The following is a 24,072-nucleotide window of genomic DNA, read 5'->3' as shown; positions in this document are numbered from 1 at the left end:
TGAAACATGCTATTTTTTACTTTCTTTTAGAAAATGAATAATATGGTAATGTTTTACATAATCGTACATGTATAATCCATATCTGATTGCTTATCAGCCCAGGGGAGGGAGGGAAGGAGGGATAAAAATTGGAACTCAGAACTATAAATAAAAAATGTTTATTGCTTTAAAAAAAGGAACATTATCTCTGGAGTCAGAAGAACTTGGGTTCAAATACCATGTGTCAAAGACTACCTGCATGATCTTGGGAAAGTCATATAATCTCCCTGGGCCTCAGTTTCCTCATCTAAAAATGTGAGGATTTGGGGGCAGCTAGGTGGCACAGTGGATAAAGCACCAGCTCTGGATTCAGGAGGACCTGAGTTAAAATATGGCCTCAGACACTTGACACTTACTGGCTGTGTGACCCTGGGCAAGTCACTTTACCCTCATTGCCCCACAGAAAAACATAAAAATAAAAATGTGAGGATTGGACTACAAGGTCTCTGAGGTCCTTTCCATTTCAGGATCAGGCATTACTATGATCCTCTAACCCCCCCCCCCCATAGGCCTGCATGAAGCTCATGCTATACTGGTATAGAGAATCAAGGTCCTGTCTGTGCCACTATGAGCCATGTATATAACACTTCAGTGAATTCAAGGCCTGCTCAGGGCTCCTTAATCTTCCTTCTGAATGCTTTCCCTAACCTCAGGCTGATTTGCATCTCTCCTTTCTCTTTCAGGTCTGAGACCTGGTACTGAATATGGCATTGGAGTATCAGCAGTGAAGGACGATAAGGAAAGCAATCCTGCTACCATCAATGCTGCCACAGGTAAGGAGGGATGGCAATAATAACCCATAGTTCTATAACCCTTTAGGCTTTAGTAAGTACTTTCCTCCAAACCACTCTGTGGAGTGCAGGTATTCTAATCCCTAATTTAGACATGAGTAGACATTCCCTGAGAGGTGAAGAGTTTTCCCAAGGCCTGGCATCCAGTAAGTGGCACTGTCATGACTCAAAGAGAAACCTTGTAACTGCAGGTCCAGTAATACTCCCTCCATAGATACACACATTCAATCCCCTCCAAGTGGAAAACACTTTACTCTAGTAAAAAAAATTAATTTGCTTTTCATCACTGTCTTCCAACAAAATAAATCATGTGGTAGCCAGCCCTCTGGTTCACACTTAGCTAGGAAAGTCCCTGGACAACAGAGAGAGCCCCTCCTGAGGCTGATCCTTAGAAACTATCCAATTTGGGAGGATCAGCCCAAGCTTGTCTCTGCTGGCAAAGCCTTTGAGTGCACAGGATCACCTTCACACCCCAAGGAGACACCAAAAAAAAAAAAAAAACCCAACTCCAGTGGAGGTCTATTTCCACTATGAAATGATGACATGACAGTTCACATTTATATTGTTTCTATTTTTAAAATGATGATCTTTCCCTAAGTGGATTACTACCTGACTATTTGAGACAAGTCACTTTGTTGCCCTGTTTTTTTTTTTCCCCTGTGTATCTTTAATCTGAATAAGACAATTCCTTCCCCATTAGAATGTAAATTCATTACAAGATTATCCTTGTTTTTTTGTGCTTGTATGCCCAGCACCTAACACAATGACTAGCAGCAGTAGGTACTTTAGAAATGTCAATAATGGTGCTTAGCACTTAGTAGGGACTTAAGAAATATCAGCATGATTCCTAACATATAGTAAGCACTTAACAAATATCAGTACAAAGGCTGCTGCATAGTATGTCCATAATAAATGTTTTGGGCCAGCTAGGAGGTACAATGGATAGATCATTGGGCCTGAAGTCAGAAAGACTCATCTTGTTGAAGTTCAAATCTGGCCTTAGACACTTACTAGCTGTGTGACTCGGGGCAAGTTACTTAACCCTCTTTGCCTCAGTTTTCTCATCTGTAAAATGAACTGGTGGGGCAGCTAGGTGGTGCAGTAAATAGAGTACTGGCCCTGGATCTAGGAGGACCTGAGTTCAAATCCCACCTGACACTTACTAGCTGTGTGACCCTGGGCAAGTCACTTAATCCCAATTGCCTCACCAAAAAAAAAAAAAAAAAAATGAACAGGAGAAGGAAATTTCAATCCACTCTAGTATCTTTGCCAAGAAAATCCAAGTGGAGTCACAAAGAGTTAGATATGACTGAAAAACATACATAAATGTTTTGAGATTAATTGATTGGTTGATTCTCCTATTTCACTACCAGCCTAGTACATCTATCCAGAGGACATTGGGAGGAATAGTCGGTGGATGATGTGGCAAATAGATTCAACACAGAGCTGTTTCTCAATAACAGAAGGTTTGATTAGTGCTCTTCCAACTCTCCTACAGATATGGATGCTCCAAAAGACCTTCAGATTTCAGAGCCTACAGAAACCACCTTGCCTCTGCTCTGGAGACGACCTCTAGCCAAGTTTGACCGATACCGCCTGACCTATAGCTCTTCCTCAGGCCAGCAGAAGGAAATCCAGTTACCAGCAGACACCACCTCTTATGTTTTGAGTGGTCTAGTTCCTGGCACTGAGTATGCTATCCATCTTGTGGTTGAGAAAGGACGGCACAAGAGCAAGCCAGCCCGTGTGAAAGGTTCAACTGGTAAGTAACAGCAAGGTTCTATGTAAGTCTCCATTCACACAAATTCTCTCTCATCTCCAAGAGCCTGAGGATTTGCTATTTTATTTAAAAGATTTGAAAAGGTTTTTTTTTCTTTTCCATTACACAATCTTTACTGAGATCAAACCAATCATATTCTGTGCCCCCAATGTGATTTTTTTTCTTTCCTTTGGCATAAATGTCTATTTAAATGAACCATTTTATATTAATTATTGCTTTCTCAGGAAATGTACTACCTCATGTTATGTTTTTAATGTGTGATTTTCAAAAGTTTCTAGCTAATGATTTCTCATTTTTCTTTCCTCTCCCCAGCAGCCACATATTAATTGCCTTTTAAAATTCTCTCTCTTTTTAAGGAAGCCCAAGAGGTTGGTGGTAATCTTTTGGATATCTTTTTTTTCCTGCCTTCATTCTCATTTCAGGTTCCTTTCTTCTCTCCACAATCATCATAGCAGAGATGTATACAATCCTGAGCCTTCTGTAACTTCCTTTCCTTTTTAATCCCTCCCTCAGTGGTTAAAAAGATGAGGCCAGTTTTTTCTAGACTAATCATTTCAGAACCACATTACTCCCTGCTATTGCTGATATATTTCACCAGTAGTGACAAAAATATTGAAGTATATTATATTACAAAAACAAGAGACTTGAGCAATTTCTATCAGGAAAATACAGATATTCCTCCCAAGCTAACTATACCACTATCTTCAGAATTTTAATAATAATAGGTTTTCATTTTTAACATAATTCAGGTTAGCCTTACTGAGGTCCCACTTTGCATTTAATGATGGACTAAAGACTGTGACAGAAGGTGTGTGTGATAGTGCCTGGTGCATAATAGGTGATCAATTAGTCATTTGGTCCCTGGACTTTCAACTTATAGCCCCGCTGAGGTAGCAAGAGAAACACACAGCACTTATTTAGCATTTCTTGACTACAACATAAGATAGGGCATTGCCAAAGGCAAAATATTTGGTGCAAATAAGCCTACAGAAAATCAAGAAGCATAGTACTATACAAGGGGCACTGGATTTGGTGTTGGAAGACCTGGGCTCATAGTTAAGCTCTGCTGGTTGCTACCTATATGACTCTAGGCAAGCCATTTCTGCCTATCTGCTCCATAGTGTCTGCATCTCTAAAATAAGGGACAGGGAATGCAGCCATACTTAGATAATTTCTGACGTCCCTTCCTGCTCTATATTCTATTATTCTATGATCCAATAGAAGAAAATCAGAGGGCATGAAGGAAATCAGAGAAGGTTCCTTGTAAGAGACGGAACTTGAGTGCATTCTTAAATGACAGAGAGGGTTTGAAGTATCCAAAAGCGAGGATGGGCAGGTGGCTAGATCTGAAGGAGACTACTGACAGATTTATGTAAATTACACTGAACATGTGGTGTCTTTTAGTGCTCTTGGGCTAACATCCGACTTACTTATCTACGGAGCAATGTCTGGAATTGCTTTCTAAGTATAGTTTGGCCTGTGGGAGTTTCAAGATCTTTTTCAAGGGTCATTTATATGCAAAGAAGGATAATAAAGGGAAGACAGTTTAGTGTAATGGAATGAACATAGTCTCTGGAGTATGAGGACCTGGATCCAAATTCCAGTCCTGATGCTTTGCTACTTCAGTGATCCAGGGTAATTTTCCTTGCCACTTCTGTAAAATGACATGGACATAGTGAAAATAGCATTGGCTTTGGAATCAGAGGACTTGGGTTCAAAACTCATCTCTCAGGTTTCCTACCCATGTGACCTTGGACAATTCATGCACTTTCCCTGGGCCTCAGTTTCCTCATCTATAAATAATAGTAACTGTGGGGCAGCCAGGTGGTGCAGTGGATAAAGCACCATCCCTGGATTCAGGAGGACCTAAATTCAAATCTGGCTTCAGACACTTACCACTTATTAACTGTGTGACCCTGGGCAAGTCACTTAATCCTCATTGCCCCACAAAAGAAAAAGAAAAAAAAATCAAGGTTCAATAATAATGATGACTGGTGCTGATAGAGTGCTTAAGATTTGCAAAACACTTTACATGTATAATTTCATTTGAACTAGATGATCTCTGAGGTCCCTACTAGCTCTAAATCTTGATTCTATGAATCAATAGTCTTGAAAGTCCCTCCTTTCAGGCTTAAAGCCAGGGAACAATTTAAATATAGTAAAGACTAAAAGACTTCAACTCAGAGACATTGAGCCTCATTTGAAATAGGGAGAACCCAAAAATTAAATTAGTCATACACACACTTCAAATCTGCATTGTTATTTTCCTCCTTTACTTTGACAATTTCTGCGTGTGTGTGTGTGTGTGTGTGTGTGTGTGTGTGTGTGTGTGTGTGTGTGTGTGTGAGAGAGAGAGAGAGAGAGAGAGAGACAGAGAGACAGAGACAGAGACAGGGGTGGGGAGAGAAAAGGAAAGAGGAACAGAAGGAAGAGGGGTGAGGAGGGAGGGGGGGTAGAGAGAATGTAAATCTCTCTAGGCTTGTTGTCTTCCCTGGTCCCTTCCTACATTTCCAGTCTTCTTTCTCCCTTCTTCTTCCAGTCTACCCCACTCCAATCCACATACTCTGTGAGTCAGTGACCCTGGTCTCCTTGCTATTCCTCTCACAAATCACTCCATGTTCCAACTCTGAGCATTTTCTCTGACTGCCCCCCATGCCTGGTACATTCTCTGTCCTCATTTCTGTCTCATAGCTTCCCTGGTTTCCTTTAAGTCTCAGCTGAAAATCCACCTTCTGCAACCACCCTTTCCATCCTCCTTAATATTAGTTACTTCCCTCTGAGATTACCCCCAATTTATCCTCTATATCTCTTTGGGGGGGGGTGCTTATCCTCCGTCTCTCATTAGACTGTAAATTCCTTGAGAGCAGGGATTTTTTTAATGCTTTCTTTGGGTCATCAGTACTTAGCACAGTGCTTGACAAATTAATAAATGCTGACTGACTGGCTGTGCAAAAATATTAAGTAACATCAGATCTCTCTCTCCACTGGAGAAGACCCTAGACTTCAACAGAGCCAGGAGAAGAAACCTATTAAATAGGAACACAAGATCTATGCTTGAAGTCATTCTATATTTATTTCCTACTGCTACTCTTACTCTTAGCCAGCTTTTTAAAATCCTGAGGGCACTGTTTGAATGTAGTGCTTTTATTCACACAATACTTCCTCATTATTTGTTTAAAAGAAATCAAGATGTCTATTTTGATGTATTAATTGATCATCCTTCAGGGTAGAAGGAAAGTTCAAGTCCCTTTCACAACTGGAATGCTCCTTCCTGAACTTAATTTCTCGGCCACTTGACCTCTTAAATTCGGGCTTCTATAACAGATAGCTTTCCATTATTTAGAGTATGATAGAAGTTTTGGCTAAGATCCTTTTCTACCACCCCGTCCTCCCTTCCTTTCAGAGCACACTGCTAAGGATTTGGGCTATGATTTCACTGATCAATGAACCTTCCTCAAAAAGAGAAAAGAAGAAACATAATAATCCACGGCATTCACTTTTTCCCTTTGGAAACCTATTAAAAAGCTGATTTAGTTTTCTATAAGTCTGAATAATGGAAACCTCCAGAGAACTCCAAATTCCATTTTAGTCAATAGTTTTTCAACCCCATTTCCTCCCAGGCCTTTTAACAGACTTGCTGAAAAGGAGACAAGGTGTCTGACCTGATATGAGCTTCTTGTTACCCAGCTGGTAGGCTTAAGGTGTTCAGGAGAGCGGCTGAGACATGGGCAGAAGTCAATAAATATTTCTTGAATACAGACAAGGTTCTATGGCAGACACAAAAGTAAAAGAGTGTGTATTCCCTAGCCTATAAAAGCTTACAGGAGGATAAAGGTGAAAGAATTAGAAAGGTGGGGAGAAATAAAGGGATAAGTCCAGAAAAGGAAAAAGGAAGTGAGGAAAGAAAAAGAGAAAGACAAGAAATGATAAAGATAGCATGGCACAGCCATAGAAGGAGTGCTGGACTTACAGTCCAGAGTTTCCTTCCCACCTCCATCACTTACTTAGTGGCTGTGTGACCTTAGGCAAAATATTTTACCTCATTGAGCCTCAGTTTCCTCAGTTGCAAAATGAGAATCATAGCAGTATTATTTACTTCATAGGATTATTGTGAGACTCAGATTGGGGAGAAGGGGGATTTGTAAAGTATTTGGCAACCCTTTAAGCTCCATAGAAAGGTTAATAATAATGATTATTATCATTTTTATTGTTATGTAGAAAGAAATAAAATATCAAAAGATTTGGATAATTTTACCCAAAAAAGTAAATAATCAGTAGCTGAATAGGAATACCTTGGGAGTAGAATTGTTTCTCCTGATCCCAGTGTCCTGGGGTAACAGTCTTCTAAGCTGAGAAATAACACACCTATCCATGTCACTTTGAATAGTTTTGTCAGTTTGATGAGAAGATGATTACTTCAAGACGGTCTGGTTTGGCTAATCCACGAGCTCTAAAACCAATAGTAAACCATCATTCTGACAAAGGAAGCATGGGTCAGAGGACCTCCTTCCCTGGGCATGCCTGATCAATTTCAATTTAGCAAGCATTTAGTAAGGGCCTACTATGTGCCAGACACTGTGCTAGGTGCTGGGATCTCAGTCCTCAAGAAGCTGACATTCTGCTAGAAGAAAATAAACCATGCACCCAGAAGTCAATATAAAATTTATACAAAGCAAATTTGGGAAATGGAGTTTGTGTTGTTGGTCAGTTGTGTCTGAGTCTCCATGACCCTATTTTTAGGTTTTCTTGGCAAAGATACTGGAGTGATTTACCATTTCCTTTTCTGGCTCACTTTACAGATGAGGAAACTGAGGCAAACAGGGTTAAGTGACTTACCCAGAGTCACACTACTAGCTAGTAAATGTCTGAGGCCAGATTTGATCTTATGAGGATGAGTCTTTGTGATTCCAAGCTTAGTGCTCTAGTTGCTGAGCCACCCAGGGAAATGGAGTCTCCCCATCTCTTCATAGAAAGGAGGGGAGGCGCATTGGTGCATTCCCATATCTCTTTTTTAGGGCCAGGTTCAGGTCTTTCCATTACTTAGCATCAGTTTTCCTTTTGTAATTATTGATGTTTTTTCCATTCATATCATTGTGGTCATTGTGCGTATTGTTTCCCTGGTCCTGCTTATTATACTTTGCCTCATTTCCCACAGGTATTTCCATGTCCCTCTATATTTTTCAAATTCTTCATTCTTCACAGTGCAAGAATACTATCCTTTCTTTTTTAGCCGAGAGAAAGTTGATTCTCCTCAGCTAGCCAGCCAGCCAGCCAGCCAGCCATTGGTGAGGGGAAAAAGTGAAAATCAGTTCTCAAAATTAAGGGAGAATTCTTAAGAATGGTTCTATTAAGCCTATAGATTCCCCAAAGGGCAAATGTAGTATCATAGAACTTAGACCTCTCACCCCAACTCATATTGTCTATAGTATAAAGTAATACAAAGCTATAGAAAAACCTTTTGGGGAAGTTCTCAAGAAAGGCCCTTTTCATTGAGAAATGCCAAGCAGTTCATTGTCAAAGGACCATACACCACACACAATGGAAACATTTTGCCCAGAGGGTAGGAAGCCCAAAGATATGTGACTCATGATTGGAATGTGGATACTCCAGATATGTTTGTCTTTCCCCCATCCAGGATATTATCTGTTGCTCATTATCATTGAGCTGGACATCATTCTGTTAGCTACCTCAATGTTATCTGCCCTTTTATTTAAATTAACCATCTTGCCATTTCTCCTTTTCCCCACTACTTCTTCATAGTTCCTTTTTATTCATTTCATTTTATCTACATATTTATTTACCATTCTGTACCTTTCACCCATTCCTCTGTCATTTGCTCTATCTGCCCTTCCAGCACTCATCCTGCTCATTTATACCTCTTGAACCATGACTGCTATGCAATGGAGTTCTTCTAAGAATGAGTTCTGTGACTATTTTTATGGTTCTGAAAGGCCAAAGATAGGTGGTTTCCAAACCGTTAAGTCATTGTCAAGCACAAATTGCCTACTTCAGAGAAAGCACAGAATAACAGATAGGGCATCAAACACAGATAAATTCCAGTTCTCTCTAATACTAAATTACTTTTTATAATACTTATTTATTCCAGTCTTTGTCTTCTTGGGGTGTGTGTGTATGTATGTATATATATGTATATGTGTACATATACATATATATTATTTTTGTTTTGTTTTGTTTTGAAAATGGTAAGGATTATGATTTTATATAAAACCATAAAATTTAGAATGGGAAGGGAACCTGGAGATCAAGTAGTCCAATTTTCACATTTTACACATCAGGTTTCTTTGGGGTTTCCTTCTGGAATTCCTTTTGAGACAATCTATGTGTGGCCAAAACAATCAAAAACAAAAGCAAAAAAAAACAAAAACAAAAACAAAACATATCTCAATTTGTGGGGAATAAAGGGATAGAATTTAAACATAAACTTATGTAATGCTCTTAGGACAGGTAATATAACTAATAGGTTAAATTCTCTCTATGTTTTTTTCTCTCTATTTCTTTGTCCCTCAGTCTTTTTCTCCATTTCTTTGTCAGTCTGTCTTCATTTCTTTGTCTCTATGTATCTTTCTGACTGTTGGTCTGTTTCTTTCTGTCTCTCTATTGCGGTCTCTGTCTTTGGTTCTATTCATCTCTCCATCTCAATCTCTATCTATCTCCCCATCTACCTCTTAGTTTTGTCAAGGTCTATCTCTGCTCCCCACTGATTTATATGTAAAAAGAGAAGTTCCCAAGCTTTAAGGAAATCATGTTACTATCATTAATCAAAAATTACTGAATAGCAAACATTGATTGAGTCACAATAGCAAACAGGGTTTACTCAAAGCCATTTCAACTTTGTCAGACCTGTTAGAGCTTGAACTTCACCAGAATAATCTTAGCAAAATCAAAGCTGCTTTGATGCTAAAAGGAAGCTTTTATTATTTTGTGGATACCACAAAATACCAAAACAACCAACAGACTCTAGCACATTGAGTAGATCTGCTCTTTGGAGGATTTATGAAAGGAAATAGTCGAGCATCACAGAGACTAAGAAGGAGAGGGAATGATATGTCCTGGTGGCAAGAGTGCCCAAACCCATGAAATACAGCATCTACTAGAGTATGCTATACCATAAGAATAAGTTCTTATAACCTTTTCATTGAGATAAAAGGAGAGTTAGGCATGACTACATGAAGCAATTTGAGTATGGAAAAGTGATTGTGAGAAAGAAATTACCCATCAGGAATAGAAATGTTCTACTTCCCTGCCTTACTTCTCTATTGAGATTTTGCCTGCTTAGTAGCAATGAGATCTATTCAAATAATATCCATGATCTGACACCTAAAATTCCTTTAACAGGACCAAATCCATTACTGAGAGTTAAGTCTTAAACTGCAAACACTGCCAGGAAAGAGACCACACTGCCTTTAGCCATCTAATAATACTTATTAAACACCCACTATCTCATATCTCATGTTGGGATCTAGGGAAGATAAAAAATACATAAATGACTTGGTCACTGTGGTTAGGGTAAAGAAGGCTTAACCCTAAAGGAAGATATGGCTGCTTCATTGGCCTTAGAAAAGGCAGGGATCTATAAGATCGTCTACTCTAGCATCTTTAGTTTCCAAATGAGGAAATTAAAGTCCAGGAAGTTTAGGGAGTTTTCTAAAGTCAAAGAGCCAGAAACCAACAAAGCACAGTTTTAAACTCAGTTCTTCTGACATCTAAATCCAGTGCTCTTCCATCTATTCCACACTGCTTTTCATTCACTCCTGAGATTAATTTTAGTTGGGGGACAGATTGGAAGAGAGTGAGAAGGAAACTAAAATTAGGAAAGGTTAGGGCATGGAGCCATCCCTATACTCTGATTTTTATTTTTTCCCAGGGACCTTCTTACAACATTGCAAGCAATGTGGAATTATAGAGAGACATAGAGCCAAGAGACAAAAATACACACTTCATATTACAAATATTATATAAAGTGAGCATTGCTGGCTGTGGCAGCTCAAGAGTCTGCACATTCCAGTGGTCTCCAAGCAGACTTAAGAACCACTATCTCTCCTCTCTTTTTTCTCCCTTTTAAACTAAATGGCATCATTTTGCTGGAGATTTCATAATGATGCATCCAGGTGGTGTAGTGGATAGAGTGCTGTCCATGCAGTCAAGAAAGTCTGAGATAAGAATCCTGCCTGACACTTTCCAGCTATGTGGCCTTGAGCAAATCACACAATGTCTCATAGCTTCAGTTTCCCCACCTATTAAGTGGAGATAATAATAGCATCTACCTCAAAAGAGATAATGTAGATAAAATACAAACACTAAATTTCAATGTAAAAGCCAGTTATTATTATCAGTGTTCATTCCTGCACAGAGACTGTTGGAGAGTTGTTAGTTACATTGTATATTTTAGGGATAAGAAGGGAGGATGAAGGTCAAAAAAACTTGAGAGAGTAGAATTATAGTTCTACATTAAGCATGCATGCCCTTGCATAGAAAGAGATAATGTAATAAAGAGCTGGCTAGTTTCATCTAACCATAGCAAAGACCTCTGCCCAACCCATCCCCCTTATCCCCAGTTAAATCAAAACCAGAACTACAAAATATAGAAAGGTTGCTTTACTTACTTCAAAGTAGGCACTTAAATTGAAATTGTAGTTTTAACTTGTTGAAGGCTCAGAGCCTTAATAAATGTTTATTGAAGTAGAAGAGACTTATTTGTAATTAGCTGAAAAGTTGGTCCTCAAAAAATGTATGGTGGTCTATTTTTTAAAATATTCTTTTTGGTTATTTAAAGATGCCTCCTCCAATCTTGTTTCCATTATAAGTTTCCTTAGCAAGTACTGTCTTCCTAGGTAGCACATTCTCTCGAGCTCTGTCTGGGGAAAATGATCACTCTGTTAGTAGATTCCAAGTTAATGAGGTCTTATAACACTTCCTGCCTCTGTGTCCCCCCAGGTAAATGAAAATGGAACATTAAGACCAAGATACACTAAACAGGCTGTTTTTCTGTGCCTAAGACCCTATTACAAGCTAGTAAGGGACCTTTTTGGTCTTTCTGTAACAATAAATGTCCCCTTTCCTCCCTCACCTTGCTAACTGATACTTGCTTAGCCCTCATCTGAATGGATATGTGAAGCAAATGTCCAAGCTCAGCATGGTTCTTGTAAAATTGTCTGAAACACAGACACTTATAAAATCCCTCAGAAGAGGGGACAACATGAGATAGAGACATTGTGGGAGATTGGAAAGGAAAGAAAGAGATGCATAAGTCTGATAGCTTCAAAATATAGAGGAAAATATAATAGACTGAATTCCTGGCAAAATAGGAAGGGCCCCATTCTTGAGTTGAGAAAAAGACATTTGTCAAAACATAAAAAGTCTGGAATTTTGCTCTTTTAGATGAATAATGCTTGAAATTTTAAAAGATTTATTCATTGTTTTTTATCAGTATTCCCGAAGCTGCTAAGACTCAAAATGATTAGAGAAATGGAGTTGGAATTAGGGAGACCTGAGTTCAAACACAGCCTCAACCACTTACTAATTGTGTAACTGGGTAAATCACTTAATCTCTTTCAGCAGGTTTCTTTGTCTCTAAAAGGAGATGAATAATAACAGGTACCTCACAGGGATGTGGAGAGGATCAAATGAGATAACATAGATAAGGTTAGGTAAACTTTAAAAAGTTATATAAATGCTAGCTATTAAATCCAGCCTCAGAAACCTACTAGCTGTGTTATTCTAGGCAAGTGACTTAACCTCTTCTTGGCTCATAACAATAGTACCTCCCTCCTAGGGTCGTTATGAAGATCAAATGAGATAACTATAAAACACAAAGCACAGTGCTCGGCACATACTAAGCACTATATAAATGTTAGTTGTTGTTATTGTTATCCTTGCTTTAAAATAGGTTGCAACCCCACTATGCCATATTAGAAATCTCTTTAAATCACCATGACCTAAAAAATATCCTGGCTAAGTTAATGGCCAAGCTTCTGGGAATCAGCCTCCCTCAACTGGACCTTGAAGAACCGATATGACTCTGTGAGCCAGCAAGTTAAAGCCTTCAAAATTGAGAGGACTTGGCCAAGCTTGTGCTCCTTTGGCACAGACTTTGAAAACCCAGAGTCACTTGCATACCAATGAGGCACTGTGACTTTAGGGGAGTTATGCCTAGAAAATGTTGTAAATTTTCAACACTCATATAAAAATAGGATGAGCATTAACAAAAGAAGCATTCAAATCCTCATGTTCCCAATTCCAAATCAGCAATTACATCTAATTCCCCTCCCTTTCTACCTTCTAATCAGGGCAAGGCATAGAGAAACAAAAACATCACGCACATAGGCAGAAAAGTTTGGCTTGGCTGATCAATGCATTCATATAGATGAAATAGTGTCATAAGGAAAAGTACCCATAGTTTTCTGTTTTCTGATTTCTTACTTCAAAATGCCTTTTTATTTGTTTAACCACCTGACTTTCTGTCCTTCCTCAGAGGAGGCACCAGAACTCGGAAACCTTACCGTGACAGATGTTAGCTGGGATACCCTCAAACTCAACTGGACAGCAGCAGATGGGGCTTATGACAACTTTGTCATTCAGGTGCAGGAGGCTAACAAGTTGGAAGAGGTTCAGAATCTCACAGTGTCTGGCAGCCTGAGAGCTGTGAATATCACAGGTCTCCAAGCTGGCACCCCCTATAGAATCACCATCTATGGGGTGATTCAGGCCTACAGAACAAGCCCCCTTTCTGCTGAAACTTCTACAGGTACTTTATCCACTTACCAACCCAACCTACCTAGTCCTTCTCTTTTTCAACAAGTATATCTCTGGAAACTTCCATCTAAGAACTAAGTTCTGTCTAAGAACTCAGGTTGATCAGAAGGCACCAGCATTGAAAATGTGGTTTCTTCACCAATCCCCAACTCCTTAGGGGTCTAATAACATTTACCACTCAAAAATTGACTGTCTTCTTTGAAGAGGGAGTTATAGTACTAAATTTGCATGCGTGAAAGCAATAAGGAGCAATTCCTTCTAGCGAGGAGACCATTTGCTCATCTCAATCCTCACCCACCTTGTTGCACTGCTGAACTCTTTTTAGTAAGCCATGACATGAAAGTTTACCACCAAAGGCAAACAAAATAATCATGATAATTTTTTTTTCTTGAATGTAATGTTAAAGTCCTCCTTGAATGGATCGCATCATGTTTACTTTGAGTACTAAGCTATCTGTTTTTCTTCAGAAGAAACTCCCAGGCTGGCAGAGTTAACCGTGACAGAGGTTAGCTGGGATTCCCTCAGGCTCAACTGGACCACCACTGATGGGGACTATGAGAACTTTATCCTTCAGGTGCAAGAGGCTAACCAGAATCTTACCATCCCAGGAGGATTGAGATCTGTGCATGTGACTGGGCTCACACCTGCCACCCTTTATCAAATCGCCATCCATGGGGTGATTCGGGGCTTTAGCACACACCCTCTTTCTATTCAAGCCACCACAGGTATCCTGGACTCTCTCACTAATCCACTTAACATTCTTTGCTTTTACTCTTAAAGGACAACCCCTGATTTGGGATTAGATGGATAGCAAAGGTCCTCGGACCTGGGCTCCATGTCTTTGAGTTATGCCCAACATTCGGCTTCCTTGAATGACCTTCAGTGATTTATCTCTGCTTTCTCTTCCCTTTCTAATATTCCCTTATTTGGTGGATTTAGGATAGAGTCATAATTACCAGAAACTTGTTATAAAATTACATATGCTCCTCCTCCTCTTAAAAAAAAATGGGGCTGCTTTCTCCCCCAAGGCATGACTCAGGATCAATCCCAAAGGGGAGGGACTCAGGCTACACAAAGAATTTAAGACAATTTCTAATTTAAGGAAAAAGCCTTCAGGGATTCTAAGAGCAGGGAGGTGAGACCGAAGCAACAAAAACACCAAAGTCTGCACTATTTATCTACTCAGAATGGGAGTTGCAAGCAAATCATAAAAGTCTTTCAATAAGCAGGATCTTTTAATGCCAGAATTTAAAGAGTGCTTAATTCTTGCTGATGATTGTTTGTTGAGGATCAGCATGAAAAAAAAAAGCAGACTCATTTAGCCTTAAAAAAAAAAAGCCAATGTCTCATCTCACCTGAATCCTTGGGTTGTGTGGGTTTGCCATCTCATTAACTCAATAACTTTCTGTCCTTCTTCAGAAGAGGTTCCAGAGCTGGGGAACCTCACAGTGACCAAGGTTAGCTGGGATTCCCTCAAACTCAACTGGACTGCAGCTGATGGGGCCTATGAGATCTTTGTCATTAAGGTGCAGGAGGCTAACAATTTGGAGGAAGCCCAGAATCTCACAGTGTCTGGCAAACTTCAGTCTGCTGATATTCTTGGCCTCCATGCTGAAACCCCTTACACTATTACCTTGTATGGTGTGAGCAGGAACTACAGCACTGAACCCCTTTCTGCTGAAGCCACCACAGGTACCAAAGAGTGTCCTATTCTCAAAGATGACCATTCCAATGATATAGTAACAAATCAGTATACAACTAGAATGGATGGGGGAGACATCCAAAGTTTAAGGATCTCTGCTGATTCCACTTTAAAACAAGACCATAGGGGCAGCTAGGTGGCACAGTGGAACCAGCCCTGGAGTCAGGAGTACCTGAGTTCAAATCCAGCCTCAGACACTTAACACTTACTAGCTGTGTGACCCTGGGCAAGTCACTTAACCCCAAATTGCCTCACTAAAAAAATAAATAAATAAACAAGACCATAGTCAGACTTTGGGGTGGAACCTTCTCTTTAATTAATCATCAGATAATAATATAGCTGTACCTGCTCTCTTTCTGTCCTGTGGCTTTTTTTTTTTGTATAGGTATTTTCTTTTAAGTTTCATGCCATCACCTTTGGGAAACCTATTCATCTTCCCAAAGAGAATCAAAAGCTCTCTCTAAAGAAAATTCTAATTAGTCAGTGAATTTGAAGAGTCATATTCTATTGCTCCATAAGTATTTTAATATTGCTGAGAGAGAAAGCTTGGTTTTCTTCTTAAAATGTAAAGTAGTATCTATTGCTTAAAGTCAGCTGCTTATTTGGGGGTCACAGGACCAACTTTGAAGAGAAGTTGAGGTAAAATGGATCCTGTGACCTTTTAAAACATACCCAATTGTTAGGGTTTTTTCCTGGTTTAAATTCCATGTTGCACCCCAGTATTTATGCCCCAACATTTCATAACAGCAGATATAATTTAACATTTAGATATTAGATTTCTTGTTTTCATGTTAAGAATATTATGTCCCTTGAGAAGTACTCCAAAAACAGACTATTCTTCATGCAGGGGGAAAAAAATGGCCCCTAGTAGACCTTTCCCATTCAATGACTTTTTAAATTTGAGTAACTAACTAGCTCTCTGTCCTTATTTAGAGGAGGCACCTAAGCTCAGAAGTTTAACAGTTTCAGAAATTACCTGGGATGCTTTCACACTCAATTGGACCGTGGTAAATGGGCCCTACGAGAACTTTGTCATGTGGGTGGAAGAAGTTAATCACCCTGAAGAAATACACAATCTCACAGTGCCTAGTGTACTGAACTCTGTGAAAGTGACAGGGCTCAAGCCAGCCACCCCTTACAAAATCACCATCACTGGTATGATCAGAGGCTATCGCACTGAGCCCCTTTCTGCTGAAGCCTCCACAGGTACTTCCTTTTAAATTCCTTACATTTGGGTGATACCTCCCTAAAGAGGTAGATTGGTCTTTCTTTCAAGAAAGGAATAAACCTAAAATGGTTTGGACGTTTCCTTTGACCTAGGGACAAAGCATTTTCTAGGTGGTGCATGTTTATAAACATTCTCTTAAAACTATCTGGGGCAGCTAGGTGGCAGGTGTGGAGTTAGAAAGACCAAGTTTAAATCTGGCCCTCAGATACTCACTAGATTTGTGACCCTGGGCAAGTCACTTAACCTCTGCTTACCTCAGTTTCCTCATCTGTGAAATGGAGATAATAATAGCACCTGCCTCCCAAGGTAGAGATAAGGATCAAATGAGATAATAATTGTAAAGTGCTTAGTACAGTGCCTGCCACATAGTAAGCAGTATCTAAATGTTAGCCTTTGCTAGCAGCAGCAGCAGCAGCAGCAGCAGCAGCATTTCTGAACCAGCAGTAGAAACCAGATCAAATTGCCTTAAGTTGCTAAGGAATTTCTTGACACAGGATTCTTCAGCAAAATCCCAAACACTAGCGAAAGTCATATGATGTTTAAGGCAACTGATGAATATTGGTTCAAGGCCACCTCTACCTTCAAGCTGAAGGGGGGAAAAGGTATATGAGACAAATCTTAACTTATGTCAAGTTTTGTGCCAATCAGTTTTACAAACTCAGTTTTTGTAAATTAATGGATGCCACTGTCAAAAACGAGACATGTCTCAACTAAAGACTAGATCTTATAATGCCATGTAGTTTTACTGAAAAGTCCCACATAAGAACACACATTAGAATGATTCACTGTTCCGCCTTTTCCCAATCTGGACGACTGTACATATAATTTCAAATCCCTATAGGAAGATGTACTATAAGCTAGAGCCATAGCAAATTTAAATATGTCAGCAAAATAAATGAAAGCTGTTCTTCCATCTATCAGATTGTGGGATTTTTCATGAAGTATAGAAACTATACCTTTTGAGGACAGGTTGAAGGAACTGGTAATGTTTAGTCTAGAGATGACTTGGGGAAGAACGAATCATTTAAACACCTGAAGAGTTATTAAAAAGAAGTAAAAGTAGGGGGCAGCTAGGTGAAACAGTGAATAAAGAACTGGCCCTAGATTCAGGAGGACCTGAGTTCAAATCCAGCCTCAGACACTTGACACTTTCTAGCTGTGTGACCCTGGGCAAGTCACTTAACCCTCAATGCCCCACAAAAGGAAAGAAAGAAAGAAAGAAAGAAAGAAAGAAAGAAAGAAAGAAAGAAAGAAAGAAAGAAAGAAAGAAAGAAAGAAAGAAAGAAAGAGAAAGAAAGAAAGAAAAGAAAAGAAAGAGAAAGAAAGAAAAGTAAAAGTAGCTTACAGACAATTTTTGCCTTGATTTATTTAAAAAAAAAAAAAGGCACCCCAACCATCAGAGCTCTCTAACAATGGAAGGAAATTGCCTGAGGAAAGTGTAGATTCGCCATTGCTTGAAGTTTTCAAGCAGCAGATAGATGACAGTTGAGGAGATGCAGTGTTGTAGAGTGCATTCCTGATGGGTCTAATTCAATAACCTCTGAGGTTCCTTCCAAGGCAGAGATTCTGTGGTTCTGTAAAATGTATATGACTGACTAAATGATTCTCTATCCTTCTTCAGAGGAGCTCCCTAAACTGGGAGAGGTTACTGTGACAAATGTTAGCTGGGATGCCCTCAGACTCAACTGGACCACAGCAGAGGAAGCCTATGACAGCTTTGTCATTCAGGTGCAGGAGGCTAACAAGTTGGAAGAGGTTCAGAATCTCACAGTGTCTGGCAGCCTGAGAGCTGTGAATATCACAGGCCTCCAAGCTGCCACTCCTTATAGAATCACCATCTATGGGGTGATTCAGGCCTACAGAACAAGCCCCCTTTCTGCTGAAGCTTCCACAGGTACCTTTTTTCTCAATAAACTATTCTACTACTTCAGAGATCTAACTTCCTTAGGCAGGAAGGGTCAAGCAAATCTCTCTGTCTCTCCCCTTCCAGTTTCATATATGAACTCAATCAATTCTCCCCTTTGGCTGAAGATCTGGCAAGCTTTTAGATCTGAGTGGGAATGCGATGCATTGCATGTGTCCTGGAGCAGTTGGGATTTCAAGGAGGCTAGTAGAAGGGAAACATGCTTTTTGATCCCTAGATATTCTGCATTTAAGCTCAAAACCAAGGGTAAAAATGGTTGAACCAAGGCCAACTTAGATAAATGGCATCTTGTCATGGGAGCATCTTAGAGTACAGACAAATCATCAAATCTCCATTCCCTACCCAGAGAGATCAAGAACCTTTTCCATGCTACCATTGGCAAGTTTGGGTGAGGCACAGATCATTTAACTTTAGAGACCCTTCTGCAAGTAAAAAATGGTGTTTTAATCTCTCAGCAACCCTCAGGAATGTGGGTGCCATGATTCTCAAATTTAAGAAACATTTCTTTAATATAGATCAAGTTTAATAGAGAACTGAATAACCCCAAGGGCACATCTATACCAAACCATCCACAGCCACTAACAGTTACTGGAATATCAAACTGGCAAATAGAATACAATTATGACTCAAGTATATACCAGACTGAAATGTTATTAATTAGCATAAATGCTTCTATCAGCATCAGCAACACAGTCTGTACAAGTTCATGAGTATCAAACAATCAATGGTTCTATGTGCCAGTTAGCTTCTCTCTCTGGAAGGATATTAGGCCTTAGGGGTTTTAGTTACAGTACCAGGCTCCTAGAGAGACTTAGTATCTCACTCTGGGCCTGTTTCAGAGGACTCAGGGCTCCCTGGATAGCCTGATCAAATGAAACAGTGATCTCTATTCAGCCCTGATCCTCATCCTCTTTATATCAATGGATTGGTTTGAAACTCATTAGTGAGATTCTGTGATTTCCTTCCCCCATTTACCCTGATCGTCATGCTTACTGCAACTAGTCTCTGAAAGCAAGCCTATACACCCACCATTGCCTGATTAATTCCGATGAAAACCTAGTCAGGCTCTCTGGCCTGTACTATTTGGTTTCCACCTACCCTGGGAACCATGGTATGCTAACAGCTTCTGGAAGAGGAGTGGTTCTAATTTCCCCAGGTGATTACAGCTAGATGAATGCTGTCTCAGATCCACAAGGGTACCATTCCCAGATACATTACCTATCTCAAAAGACTGTTATCAGGGAAAGTCTATATGCCAAACAGCCCTACCCAGATATATGCTTTAAATCCTACCTACAATCCATTTCTTTCCTGAAGTTCATGAAGTCAAAACAGAGAGATACAAGGCTCCTTCAGATCTGTTCATTTTATAGACCCTTTAGTTTTGTTTTTGTTTGCTTGTTTTCCAATAAATTTCAGTGTTTCCACTCCTAATGAGCTATAATGACAAAGGAAAAAAAAAACTATAGCAGATCTGATCCATGCCTCACCAAAACTCCTGAAAATTTCTCCATGAGCCTTACACCACTGCTTTATCACTTAGAAAACATTCCCCTATGATAAGATTCTCTTTTTTTTCTGCACAAAAGAAACTTGGTGGTAACATTGTTAAGAGGGAGATTTACCCCACTGACTGAAAGGGATGGTCTAGATTGGGCTTAAACTAACTTGGCTTCCTACTGTATACTTTCTTAGTAACACTTAGGAAAGATAAGAAGAAAAGATATTTTAAAGCCACATGGGAAGAAGAAAGGGCCTGAATTTTATCTCCTGGGTGAGAGAAGTTTGGGCTGTTTTATCTCTGACTCTGATGGAAACAGGAGAATATACCCTGATAAAATTATCCATTCCCTTTGAGCCATAAGCATCTGAAGTTATCTGGAGGAGGGTAATGGTGTCAGCATCTCTAAGATCATATCTTTTTCAAAGCAAAGGAAGCCTTGGAATGAGGCCTGGGGCAAGTCAGTCTCTGTGTCTCTGAAGCTGAGTAGTTTGGTTACAACTTGTATCTTTTGAAAAATAGCTGAAATTCATCTCACAATGGAGAAACTGAAAAATGTGGAGCTTGAGAATCAGCAACTGCTACTCGGAAAGCATCTCAGTTTGTTCTCCATTTCCCACAAGTCCATGTGGCAAGACCTAATATTGCATACAGCATGAAATGCTTCTGTACCTATCTTTCATGCACCCTGCTTTTTTCCTCTTCCAACTTTCTCATTATTCTCAGGGATAACCTTTTTTTTTTCCTTTTCCTGGATTATAAACTGTTCACACCCTTTATTTCACCTGCAGCTATTTTAAGCAAGCTCACCACCAGGACCCATATAGCTCTAAGATGGAGTACTTAATTGAAAATCTTTCCCGCACTTTTCTTTCCCTCTTTAGCAAAGAAACAAACAATTGGGGACTTTGACCACTCCTGGACAACAACAGATGGGGCTTTTGAGACATTTAACATTGAAATGGTTGCTTGTTGGAGCCTCTGTAATACAAATATCTTTGGCAATTTAAGGGCTGTTCATATCTCAGGGCTCTTTCCCAATACTGACTTTATTGTCTACCTCTCTGGGATAGCACCTGATGCCTGTTTGTGGCAACTACAACAGCTATATGCACCTACCTCTCCTTCTAACAATTCTCTCTCTCCATTCTAATTTACAGGCTTTAAACTCAGACACCTTCTATCTACCTCATTGTACCCCTCCACCCAACAGAGAGTGGGTTAAGTTCTAAACCCTGACTAGGTTTAGATGAATCAGGACTGGATATGAACCTCACATAGACTATTACATTTTTTTTTCTCCTAACAGTAGTAAAATGATTTCTGCAGAATCTCCCTCCCAGGCAAAACCACAAGATGGGCCACACTGGAAAATGTACAATCCCAAAGTTACCATAGTCTGGGCATTGATATTTCAGTCTGGTGGTCAAAAAGATGAATTTTTCCAATGAACAGAAAGGGTGCTGGCTAATGTTTTAATCTTTGAATGAAACTAAAGCTTTCATCCACACATGGAGACACATGGTTTAGTGGAAAGATTGCTGGATTGGAGTCACAAGACCTGGGTTCAAATTTTTATTCTAACACCATGTGAACAGCTAAATGACCTTTGGCAAGTCATTGAACTTCCCTGAGATTCAGTTTCCTTAATTGTAAAACATGGATATTAATACTTGTACTCAAGCCATTTCTATTGCCTACATGTCCCAGTGCTTTTAACTCCAAAGCCCTTACAAAAATTCACACAATCGGGGCAGCTAGTTGGTGCAGTGGATAAAGCGCTGGCCCTGGATTCAGGAGGAACTGAGTTCAAGTCTGGCCTCAGACACTTGACACTTAGTAGCTGTGTGACCCTGCGCAAGTCACATAACCCCAATTGCCTCACCAAAAAAAAAAAAAAAAAATTCACATGATTTAAGTAAGTCTGTGGATGCTGGCATTTGCTACCAGGATTCAAAAGCACATAACATTTCTCATCAAATGGATTGGTCCAGGAGTTCTTGGAATAACACCTTTCCCACCAGCATTTTTTAACACAGTGAGAAAGGATAGAAAGCAACAGGGTTTTGTGAGTGCTCTTCTACTCCCAATAAATGGTTAATGGCATTTTATTCCGATAGAAAAATACTGTCTGAAAACTCATAAAAAACACAAGTATTATCTATTATGCTTATTCGTTGTTCAATGTCCTAAAAATTTTCAACAAAGGTTGATCTCCTTCTGAGGGGAAAAAATGCCCAGAGTTTTATGGATTTAGTCTTTGTGTTTGGAACTTAGATCTCATGGTGGTACTTTAATTCACATATTTTTCTTTCTTTTTTTTTCTTCCCTCTCTATAGTAGCCGAACCTCTTCTTAGCCATCTCACTGTCTCAGACATTACCTCGGGCAGTGTATCCCTCTCATGGAAAGCTCGGGAGGCAGCCTTTGATAACTTTGTTTTAGAAGTTAGGAATTCTGACCTCCCTCTGGACTCTGTGGTCTACACAGTGCCTGGGGCCTTAAGAAGCTCTGTAATCACCGACCTTAGAGCTTCCACTAATTACACTGTCCAACTTCATGGGCTGATTGGCGGGCAGAATGGTCAGACCCTGATGGCCCAGGCAACCACAGGTATTTCACTTTACTGGATTCTCTCTCGTTTTTCTTCACTATCTGTTGACCTTCTCTTGGATAGTCCAAGAATAGCTCCAAAAAATATCCATGACCCACTCGTCCTATTCTGCTTCTGAAAAATAGAAGAAAAAGAATATGAAGATCTTTCAGATTTGATCAGTCAAAAGGTACTTTGAATGTGAATGCAGATAAACTAAAATCCCAAGAAAAGGCTTTAAATGCCGCAGGAGTTAAGGAAATCCACTGGCAACTTCTGTTTCCTAACTATGTACACACATCTGGAGAGGCTCTTTGCATTTGGGAGCAATTAACCTGACTTGCCCCAGTTGAATTTCTCAAACATCATTGCATCTTATTTTGAATATTCTTCATCATCCTTCCAATACAATCTATCCTCATCTGCCTGTGGTCTTTCTAATCATGGTAATGTGTTGCAAAGCTCATACACACAGAAGATGCGTGCATGTCATTCTGATTTCTCAACTAGGATAATGTCATTTCTCTACTAGGCCTTTGGATCACACACTGGGATTTCATATGGCATGTTAAGAAAACATATACAACAAAACCACCAACTGCATGGACTGAGCCAGTTAGTCTAATGCTGTGATCAAGACTTTTCTTTGCCTGGCCTTTGTATATTTAACTATCTGATAGGGAGTCTGTTTTGACTAGAGAGTCTGCTCCTTTTCTAGCAAGCACGGCCTTATATCCATCAGTAACTTTCGTTTGGTCTCAGATCCTTTCAAATACCCATCTTCATCTCTAAGAAGGTAGTGGTGCATGTAGCATCCCCTCACACCCAATCCATCCTCTCAAGTCAGTCTTTTCATGGATGTAAGCAGCATGCAAAGGAATGTATTTTGGGCAGTTGAGTGCGTGGAAGTGTACAGTGTATAGAAGATGATTTCTCCCTTGCATGGATACTGACTTCCCTTCCCCTGAAATCCCTTCTTTGAATCTTTGAACCTTTGAGCACTTTCCAACTCTATTCCACCAATATGAGTACATATAATATATCTTAGGAGCAGAGATGCAAAATTGGACCTTCATTTTGAAAATGTTAGCATTGTCAGCCTCTATTTGACAACATGAAGATAGTTCCAACATGAATCCCTAATTCAAACACTAGAGAAATGCAGAGAAAGAGGAAATAGAGCTGGGATTTTAAGTATCTTATTTTGGGTGTGATATAGTAGTAATTCCTACATGCTTTTTCTAGAAACTACAGTAGTATTGAGTTCTAAAAATGAAGGAGCTTTAGGGGGCGGCTAGGTGGCGCAGTGGATAAAGCACCGGCCCTGGATTCAGGAGTACCTGAGTTCAAATCTGGCCTCAGACACTTTACACTTACTAGCTGTGTGACCCTGGGCAAGTCACTTAACCCCCATTGCCCCACAAAAAAAAAAATGAAGGAGCTTTTAGGAACCTCATGTAATTGTTTGTGGCTATTTTGGGTCTTTGAATCATATTATTTGATGGCCAGAATTTTTCTTTTCCCAAAAGATAATTCCATGACTGGGTTATATATTTATGCTATTAAATGGTCCTATAAAACTTGATAACTTTGTTCTAGAGTAGGGAAAGTAGAGTCCTCACTTACTCCATTGTCTGAAATTAAAATAGTTTTCTTGCCAGTCACTTGAAAGAATTCCACCATCCTAACCTTCAGCTTTCTTTCCTCCCCCCTGCCCTGACCAACACCACCTCCTCTATCAC

The 24,072-nt window shown here is 39.7% G+C and overlaps 1 protein-coding gene across 1 annotated transcript in view; it reads left to right on the top strand.

The window, feature by feature from the left end:
* TNC (tenascin C) overlaps positions 1-24,072 on the top strand; it is a 115,778-nt gene that overhangs the window by 57,389 nt on the left and 34,317 nt on the right. Inside the window, 7 exon segments of the mRNA XM_043980625.1 lie at positions 723-812; positions 2,329-2,592; positions 13,103-13,375; positions 13,851-14,108; positions 14,803-15,075; positions 17,935-18,207; positions 22,078-22,350. Of these exon segments, the coding sequence (XP_043836560.1) occupies positions 723-812; positions 2,329-2,592; positions 13,103-13,375; positions 13,851-14,108; positions 14,803-15,075; positions 17,935-18,207; positions 22,078-22,350 (1,704 nt within the window).

Source organism: Dromiciops gliroides, chromosome 2 (genome assembly GCF_019393635.1).
Source record: "Dromiciops gliroides isolate mDroGli1 chromosome 2, mDroGli1.pri, whole genome shotgun sequence".
Classification (NCBI taxonomy): Eukaryota; Metazoa; Chordata; class Mammalia; order Microbiotheria; family Microbiotheriidae; genus Dromiciops; species Dromiciops gliroides.
This window is presented reverse-complemented; position numbering and strand designations above follow the sequence as displayed.